General features: G+C 38.4%; 1 protein-coding gene across 8 annotated transcripts in view; it reads left to right on the top strand.

The window, feature by feature from the left end:
• The window catches only part of LOC110807703 (Peptidase C13 family), a 60,021-nt gene that overhangs the window by 26,161 nt on the left and 23,829 nt on the right, over window positions 1-10,031 (top strand). For all 8 annotated transcript variants that reach the window (XM_088216325.1, XM_088216323.1, XM_088216319.1 and 5 more), the window contains 2 exons: window positions 3,685-3,914; window positions 9,968-10,025. In XM_088216325.1, coding sequence (XP_088072451.1) covers window positions 3,685-3,914; window positions 9,968-10,025 — 288 coding nt within the window. The remainder of the gene's footprint in view (window positions 1-3,684; window positions 3,915-9,967; window positions 10,026-10,031) is intronic.

The raw sequence follows: 10,031 nt of genomic DNA on the forward strand, positions 1-10,031 counted from the left end.
CATGCTTAAAAGGTACCACCCTAATTCTTTTCATACCATTTCTCACCATGAGACGCAGGTGCAAGCTGATATGACGTACGGGGAACTCTCCGCGGAAATCCTTATTTGGACTGATAAGGTTTTACGCAACAAGATGATTTCGATGGTGAAAGTGCAGTGGCAGCCCCACTCTCCGAAAGAGGCGACGTGGGAGTTGGAGAGTGAGATGAGGGAGAAGTTTAAAAACGTATTTCATGACAAATTTGGGAGACCAAATTTTCTTAAGTAGGAGGAATGTAACACCCTAGAAACCTTCGCACTTAAATTCGTAATTGGGAAATCCCTATTTATTCGGATCCTAAGATCACTTGAACTCTTTAAATTATTTCATATTTTAAACTTTATTTTGAAAATTATATTTTTATTATTTTGTCAATATTATTTTATTCTATTTAAAAAAAAAAAAAATTTCAAGAGAAAAGATGGAAAAATGGGTGGAATCGCGTAGAAAAACGCTTGTGGAAAAAGACTCGCCCGCATAGGCATCGCACGCTGTGTGTGTGTGCATGCAGGTGCGCTGCCAGCACAGGATGTGTACATTGTGTGCACGTCTTGTCTGCGCGAGGCATAAGGTCGGTCTGCATGCGCGTCCCATTGCGCCCCGCAGTAGGCTTGTGTAGTAGGCCTGCTCGCAATGATGTGCGCACTGTAGGCCCTGTGTGCGGCCGACTGGGGAGGCGTGCTACTACCTCGGGTAGTGTGCCGTTCCCCCTTGCGCGCTGTAGCTACCTTGGGCAGGATGCGTTGTCAGTTGGGCGTTGTGCCATCACTGTCTTGGGTGGTGTGGCGTTGTTGTCTTGGGCGGTGTGCCACTGCCGCTCGGGTGGTGTGCTGCCGTCTCGGGTGGTGTGCTGCTGTCAGTTGGGAGATGTGCCTTTGTTTTTCACGCTGCCGTCACGTCGCGTCACATCATTCCCTTCCCATTCAACTTTCTTTCTCATCACCAGATTTCGCCACTTGACGTAAATCTAAAGGTCCCCATTTTCTTTAGCTAGGGACCCCTCCCTTCTCATTTACTCATCATTTCTATTTTATTCTTCCATCCTCCAATAGCTTAGAGAGAGAGGGAGTGATCTAGAGAAATAGTGGAAGTAGAAGAAAAAGAAAGGTGTAGGAAAACTTTAAGGTTTCGGTAATGAATTTACTATTTATTTTTAAACATCTTAAGAAATATTTTTAGAGTGAAAATTATGAAACTTGAAGTTATGATTTGCATGATTATATTTAGATATCTAAATAAAGTAAATTTTATTTGATAAAAACATATTATATGATGATAGATGCACTTGATGATTTGCATGTAATTTAAATGGTATAATTTGTGATGGTAGATGCACTTGATGATGGTGTACCCTCAGACGAGAGTGGTAACGCGAATTATTTGTTAGGGGTCACCTTTGGCTAAGTAACTGTCGTGACTATAAACTATTTGATAGTACTAGTGTGGTTGGCACGGTCGTGGTCATAGATCACGTCATGGTTTGGCAAGCCAAAAATTTGCCATTGGCAAATTGCCGTTATATATTTAATCTGGTCATTCTACATAGGTAGTCGGAAATCCGTATCTGTTCTTAGTAGATGGAAGTCAGAAAAACTTCGCGAAACATGACACGAAAATCTGAGCATAAATGATTTACTTGATTTTATCTATTATTAGCATGATTAATTTGATTGTTATTATTATGACATGATGGATCTGATGTTTTTATAAATAACTAATTTTTTTTTATAAATTAAAAAAGGACGTTGACGTGATACCTGATGGCAAATGTTGATAACATAATTATTCATTTTTAAAATTTTATGATGTTATTTAAATATTGTTTTCCTTACTGAGAATATGAAACTCATTTCTTTCCATGGCTCCCAGATAAAAAAGATAATGAGAAACCGATTGTTGATCTACCTTTTGAAGTGTATGAGGATCCCGTAGATTCACGAATCTAGAATGCATGACTTGTCTTGCACTTTGATGAGTACATTCACATAGTGAAAGAAGTGCCCCTTTTGGTATTTTAATATTTTGTATTTTGTTGTCACTTCTAGTCTCAGTTATATATGTATAATTGAAGCTCATATATTTTGATTAGATTTATAATAATTTGCTCCGCTGTAAAAAATTATCTATCATGCACTCATAATCTGTTTCTATATCTGATACTTTTATGACTTAATTAGCATTTGGGATATCACACGTGATATTTTTCCTTTCCTTGTTTTTGTTTTTCTAATTTTTGTTATTACTTTCTTAATTTTTAGGATTGTAATTTCAATTAGAGAGAAGGATTTTAATTAAGTTCTTTGAGTTTTGATATTACATGCGATTGGGTTGAGGTTTCAAGAGTTAAAATGATTCTTCCCATACCTTTCCACGTCAAGAGGTGGATGGGAGGAGTAGTTAGGATATTGATCTAGTTATAAATTTGAATGATTGGGAGGTTGATGAGTTCACAAGTCTATTACGAGTTCTCGCAGATGTGCATCTGCGAACCCACAGAGACAAGCCTACTTGGAAGTTCAAGAAAGACGATTCACTGTGAAATCCTCCTATGATTATTTGACTAATAAGGAAAATGTTAGTTCGAATTTTTTGATTTGTTAGATATGGAAACCGCAAGTACCACTGAGAATTGCTTTTTTTGCTTGGGACGTGGATTGGGAATGCATTCTTACTATTAACAAGCTTATGAGAAGGGGTCATACTATGGTCAATGGTTGCTACCTTTGCATGGAAGCTGTGTAAACTTGCAATCATCTTCTACTTTTCTCCTTGGTAACTTATAGTTTTTAGCGTATGGTGTACAACTTATTGGGTATAAACTGGGTGATTGAGGTCTTGGTCAAAAATGAACTTTGGGCTTGGGGTGGGATGGGGATTAGACCTAAAATTACTACTTTGATTCCTTTGAGTACTTTTTAGGTGGTGTGGAAAGAGAGCAATAATAAAGCGTTCAATGGGGATGTGAGGGATATTGGTAAAATTAGAGGTGGTTATATATTTTTGGGTCTCTAATTTTGTGGCATGATGTATATGAGTGGGGATGATTTTGGGAGAGTATTGAATGTACTAATGGGTTTGTAAATATTTTTGTATAGGGGCGGCACCTCCTTGGTACCTCATATGTAATGTATATGTTTTTTATTTCAAAAACTACCTTACCTTATCCTTCCTGTTTCTGTCTCTTATCTATTATCCAAGTGCCAAACCTTGCATTAATATATTGAAATCTCAAACATTCGCCTCTTTAATGTTATTGTAGAGAGGTAGGTCCAGATACATAACGGGGAAACCACTAACCTAATAGGAAAATATATTAATTCATTTATTTTATTTACAAGAATATGTTGGTTAAATTATTTTGTTTAGGACAATATTTTTATTCAATTATTTTACTTTGTATGCTAAACTCTCAGTAAAATTGATTATACTTTCTAGTTTTGGAAGTGGAATGTGGATTGTTTTCGTCCCCTATTTTTTTATTAGCTTATAAAATATTCATGTTATTGAACTATGAGCATGTATAAGTATTCCCTAGTAGGACCATTCATTCTCCGAATCAGTTACATTTTAAGTGGTTTATTAAATGTGGTTTCCGTTGCTACATAATATTTAAGTACCTCTGATTTTTTTGAACAATCACTCAGGTCGATTATCGAGGTTATGAAGTAACAGTAGAAAATCTTCTACGGGTGTTAACTGGGCGACATGAAACTGCTGTTCCAAGATCAAAGCGTCTAATGAGTGATGAAGGAAGCCACATCCTTTTATACATGACAGGACACGGTGGTGATGAATTTTTAAAATTTCAAGACTCAGAAGAGCTCCAGAGTCATGACTTAGCTGATGCTGTAAAACAAATGAAAGAAAAGCGTAGGTATATGAAGATTGTATGACTGTTTCTTTTATTTTTCAGAAGCTTTTATGCTTTATGATTGTTTCTTTACTTTTTAGAACTTTTATGCTCTTAAGATTCAACATTACAATACAGTACATACACATGTATTGGAAAAATCAGAGTGTTAAAATGCTGTTTTCAAAAGAAAAGCATTATGTAATAGACAGGTGTTGCCCAAGCATAAAGATAATTACGAAAGGGAGTTAGTCCAAATATCTGTAAGGTTTGGTTAATGTTCTCTCTCTCTCTCTCTCTCTGTATCTCTCTTTCTCTTTTTCTCTCTCTCCCTTAAGTGTTTGTTTTCTTTTTCCAGTCTAAGCTTCTCTAGTCTGTTCCCTGCAATCTTTGGTGAATGAACTTACTGTCTTTTACATTGCTATTGAGGTTTGAGCCGTTGACCTTGGGGAGTATTAGGAAATGATAGAGGCATTTGACCCTCTATTTCCATTGGTTATCTTAAGGGGTGGTGTGGCTTCCCAATGCTTTTCGTGGTTCCCACTGAGCATGTTGGGGAGACACGAAGAAGAAGTTTCATTCTTGATGGCACCGACACAGAAGGCTAGTAGAGATATCTGAAAGGTCTGGGTGAGATATCATCTAAAGTTGTCAAGAGTCCCTCACTTGCCTTGAGCTTGTAGGAATTTTCTTTTCAGTCTGCTTCTAATTACGAATCGTCCAGGGTCCTGTATTTGACCAAGTTTTATGTTGCGTTGGATCTCCATTTCTTTCCTGCAGATCATCTCTTCTCATTTCTATTAGAACTGTCGTCAATGGGAGGTAGACAAATCTACATTTTGCAAAAGTTGTGAGACTTGGGTTGGCAGGTTTTTCAGATCTTGGGACTCAAATCATCTCCTTTTAGAAGAAACCAATGCTGGACCGATTCTGGTTAAGCCTAAGTCTGGCGGCATTTTTCTGCTAAAAAGGGTTAGTGGGTTGAAGTAAAAAGGCCCAAGTAAAGATGAAAAAAGAGAAGAGGGCCTTGGACCTCTTGACTAGGTTAACAAGTGGCTTCATGATCAAAGACCGAGTTTATATTCGAAAAAAAAATATCAAAGACACTAATGCATGTTGTCGTTCATCACCCTTGGCTACCTTTTCTTTTATTCTATCCATTACTGGCAGCGTGGTTGCGAATTCTAAGCATGATGTGGGAAGCATAGCTGACAGCCTCCCTTTGGATATTTTTCTAGAGTTGGAGAAATTGTTCTCCTCTATAACTTGTGGCTTTGGTCTGCTTCTCATAGCAGACCCGCATAGAAGTGTTAAGGAAGAAAATGTTGTTTTGCATCTGGGAGTAGTTTGCTGCAAGAGCCTTCTTTTTCCTTGGGTGTAATGACAATATGAGAAGAAGAATTTAGTTATGTGAAAGGACTGAAAGGAAGGAAGAAAGAAATGCAGGTTTTCTGGTTCATTTGGAGGCTGTCCATGTTAATGTTTCTTATTGCAAGGTTTAATCGGCTATTGAGATCTAGTTTGCATTCATTTGGAGGCCAAGTTATTGGTTGGCAATTCAAGACAGAGAAAGAGAAGAGGGAATAAATTTCGGTGACATCAAAAGAAGATTTTCTAGCATTGTTCTCATTTCTAAATGGGGTTTTTTCTCTCAAGACTCAGCTCCATTTTCTTAGTTCTAGTTCCTAAAGTTGAAGGTGCCTCAAATATTAAGGATTTTATGCCTATTAGCTTGGTGGGATATACTTACAAACCCATTACTAAGGACTTGGCTAAAACATCATGTTCTGGGTAGTTTGGTGGCTGTGTTGCATTATGTTTTAGGTGCAGCTTTGATTGCCAATAAAGTGGTAGAATCGATGTAAAGAACGGTTATGAGGGCTAGTTTGCAAGCTGGATGTGCAGAAGGCCCACAATCATGTGCATGAGAATCTTACTTTATATGTTGTGGAGACTTGGTTTGGTGATAGATGGTGCTCTTAGATGGCGACTTGCATCTCTGCAACTTTTGCGGCTATAGTTAATAACTTTAAATTTCTTCTCGGTCTCTAAGGATTTAAGGCATCTGTTCTTTCCTCTCTTCTATTCATAATTTTTATGGTAGCCCTTGGTAGATTGATTGTTAGAGCCAAGCACTAGCTGTTGGTTAAGGACTGGTAGTGGGGGAGGGTACAGAGGAGTTTGAGATCACCTAATTGCCTTTTACTAATGATACTTTACAAAAATCTTGGTTTACAAAGTCGATAGAGATGCTCACCTTATTATTAGAAGCATTCCTGACGCAAGTCCAAGGATACAGAATACTCAAATAGATAAAGATGGCACACCGTCTCATGTAGGGAAGGATAATAGTATTCACGACGAGATAGGTTCTATAGGAAAACAATTACAATTGCCCTTAAGACCAATTACAGGAAGCCGGGTCGGGAAAAATTCAAAATAGTTTCAACCTTTTGGTGCAGAAATGGGTAAGTGACGAAATCACCAATGAAGCGCAAGAAAAGGCCCAAAAGACTTATTCCGACCCAAGGAGCTAGTGGATGTCATGTGCAGCACACATGACTTGCCTTCAGCATGTGTGCAAAGCACCCCACGTGCAGACGGGTTCACCCTCACATGGGGGCACACAGCCCGTGTGACACAGCACGCCGAGCGTGTGGACGGACAACTCCATATGCCCCACGCGCACGCAAGCATGTTTGCAGCATGTGCAAATGCGCAGCAGGCCAGGCGCCCAAGGCCCCATGCCCGCCCAAAGCGTCCAGCCCGAATGCATGCCCAGTGCCCAGCGCGCACACAGGCTCAACCCGTTGGCAGCCCAACAGCGCGCCCGGCAAGGCCTCACATGTGATCTGCGTGTGCACGAATAGGCCAACCCGCACAAGACCCGGGCGGTCCAAGAGGAGCAGCCCGTGCACGCGATCTGTGTGCCTCATCCGGAGCAATCCGCACTCCTGCTCCCTACGACCTGCGCACCTCTCACAGGCTTACCCGTGTGCCCACCTGTCTGCCACATGGCAGCCACGGGTAAAGAGTCCTTTTTGGACTCTTTTTTTTCAATTTTTCCAAGTATTTTCCATGGAAAGCACATGGGATAATTTCTACCTTCTTTTAACATTTTTTTTATAGTTATTTTAATATAAAATATATCCGCTAGAATTATTTAACTATTTATTTTAACTTTAGATTGAGATAAGTTAATATTTTATTAATTTCTTAAGTGTTTGTAATCATTTAGAATTATTCCCGGAAAAATCTATATAAATACCTTTCCCCATCAGTTGTAAACACGCATTGAGAAGAATAAAAATTTAAAAATTTTCTTTCTTCAAGAATTAGTGTTGCTAATTTTTTTAGCATATTTAAATTCTTTAGAAGGTGGGGAGCTTTCAGAAGTTTTGTTGAGCAAAAGAGTAAGAATCGACTTATCGGGTAAGCCCGTCGTGTCTTTCTTTTCCTTATTTTAATTCCTTAATTCTTGTTTTTGCACGTCTTCAGGTGTTATAAATTCAAATAAAGGGATAGGTAATTTAGGCGGTTAAGTTTCTATATTGCATGTGTTGGTGTAGGTTATAGGAGTTGATTCAATCCTCCCCCTACTCTTCTGCGTCAATTCATTTATGCTATCTAACTGTATCTAGCTTGAAAATCAATTGGGAAAAGTTAGAATTGTTTCCTATTGAGAAGGTGTTGAATGTGGATCCTCTTGCTGCCATCCTAGGGTATAAAATTTCTACTTTGTCTCTAAAAAAATTCAAGGGCTTCTGCTTGAGCCAAGTTCGAAGACACTACTATTTGGGAGCTTCTAGTGACCAAGTCTTTGGATGTTTGGATGAGTAGTAGAAAAGTTTCTTGCCGTAAGTTAAACCACTCTTACATATGGCCAGACCTGCAAATATCTCATATATCTTTTATCTCAATCTTGCTTGTGTGACAAAGAAGCTGTTGTCAATCCAATGCTTTTCTTGTGGGGTGATATTGGGGTTCAGAGGAGGTTCAACTTACTTGGTTGGAACACCATAGAGCTCCATTTTCACTTGTGGAGGCCTTAGCATTTGGTATATGTTTGTTTTACTAAGCTCTGCGCGGAAGAGAGTTTTGGAGATTCATGAATGCTGAAGTTAGCCTTTGGGGAAAGTTTTCATGAGAGAGGTTGCCCTTAGTGGCTTGAGACACCTAAAACTCCATTTTCACCTGAGAGGATTAGCATTAGATATATATATGTTTTACTGAAGCTGTGAAAGATAGCATTGAAGATTCATGCATATGAGGATAGCTGCTCAGGGAAGAGGATCAGGATCAAGTTTTGATGAGAGGGGTTGGAGACCCAAAGAAGTCTAAAGCTCTGCATGATTTGGGCCTCAAGGAGGAATTATGTCTGGCTGACAATAAGTTCTTTGATTGCAGTTGGAAGATTGGCTTGGGGCATAGGGTGAGTTTCCAGCATCATATTTGGTCTCATGATAATGCCTGTTTCACTGCTTTCTCATTTTGTTCTGAATGGCTGGAAGAAAAGCTACAACTATTAGCTAGTTTTTGTCATACTTTAGCCAAATGGTATGGGCTGGGTATCTACTGAGATACCTGAATGATTGGAAGGTTGGTAGGTATGTTAGCTTCCTTCAGCATCCAGTTGTGAAATATTTGCATGTTGCTCATTTTCACTTGCCTGACTGCAGCTTCTCTTGGAAGAGTAGAAGGCTGAATTGCCTTATGTGATTATTTTAATTTATTTTAATTTGTTTGTTTATCTTGGAAGTTGTGAGAGGAAAATTCCTCATAAATGACAATCTTCAAAAAGGAGAAAAATTATAAACAATGGATGCTTCCTGTGAAATAGGGCAGTTGAGACACCGGTCCAGCTTCTCTTGTTGGTGATCCATAGGGAAGTTGAGACACTGGTCCATCTCTTTTTGGTGACCCTTTTCCTATGCCGCTAGTGTGTTGCCCTCCAATTCCTTGGGTTGAATTTCGTGATGGCAGATTCGTGGCTGAAGAGGTATGGGCTAGGCACCAATTGTTTCATTGGAACTGATAGATACTCTTGGTTTCTTTGGTGCAAAGGCCCAGATTTTCTTCGGAGATTTTTCCTTGGATCTTCTGTAAAAGGACTGGGAAGCATTGTTGTTTTGAATTTTATGTACTTTTTATTGTTTCTAGGAGAATTTTTTACTCTTTATATTAGTACCTCTTCTCCTCTTTCTATTTATGATATTTTTATTTCTATATTAAAAAATGTAAATAGTGGGCTTGGCAAGTCATCTATGATGGTAAGCTAAGAAAAAAAAGGCTCCTCTCTCTCATCCCCTAACTACCATGTGGGCCATTTGGAATGAAGAAATAAAAGGGTTTTTAAGGGCTTAGGTTTTTCCATTTGGTAGAGTTAGGGATAAATGCTTTCACATCCTTGGTTGTTGGTTTAAGGACCTCCTTTTTTTAAAAAAAATGAGGACTTGGGACCTTATAGATATTTCAACTGATTTGTTAAGCTCATAAAGGTGGGGGCATCCTTGGTGCGTTGTTAATATACTTAGTGTCCTTCCATGTCTTATTAATATGTATGTTCCTTTACTCTTCTGAAAAGAAGAATTATATAAGTCTAATATGAGGGGAAAATAAACTTCTAAAAGAAATAGACAAGGTCTGGAACCAGTGATCTTTTAATCCTAGTAAAAGGAGTGTAAATGCCCTAGGATCGTTTGTCTTTCTTGTTCCAAATAACACGAAAGATGGATAAAGGGATAAGGAGCAATAATTTACCACAAAATTACCTGAAGATTACTGGTTGTAACATGTGCTTATCCTGTCTTACTTGGAATAGATGCTTCCTTGTAATTACAAAATTGATTGGTACAAAAATAAAATTAATTTATTATTCCTTGAAAGATCTAGTTCTGTTTCTCAAAGAGAAAGAAAACTTTCAAGAAAGATCAATTTTTGTTTTTCTAAGAAAAAGAAAGAAACGTTCAAGAAAGATCTAGTTGTGTAAAGTTTCTAGTCTGGTTATGTATTGGGTGTCATATATTTATAAGTTCTGATAACTGTTTTTGCATTTCGATTGGCTTATGTGGATTTAGATTCAAAGAATTGCTCATAATGGTGGATACATGCCAAGCAGCCACTCTCTTCTCCCAGGTTTGC

This window comes from Carica papaya, chromosome 3 (assembly GCF_054855325.1).
Source record: "Carica papaya isolate Zhongbai chromosome 3, ASM5485532v1, whole genome shotgun sequence".
NCBI lineage: Eukaryota > Viridiplantae > Streptophyta > Magnoliopsida > Brassicales > Caricaceae > Carica > Carica papaya.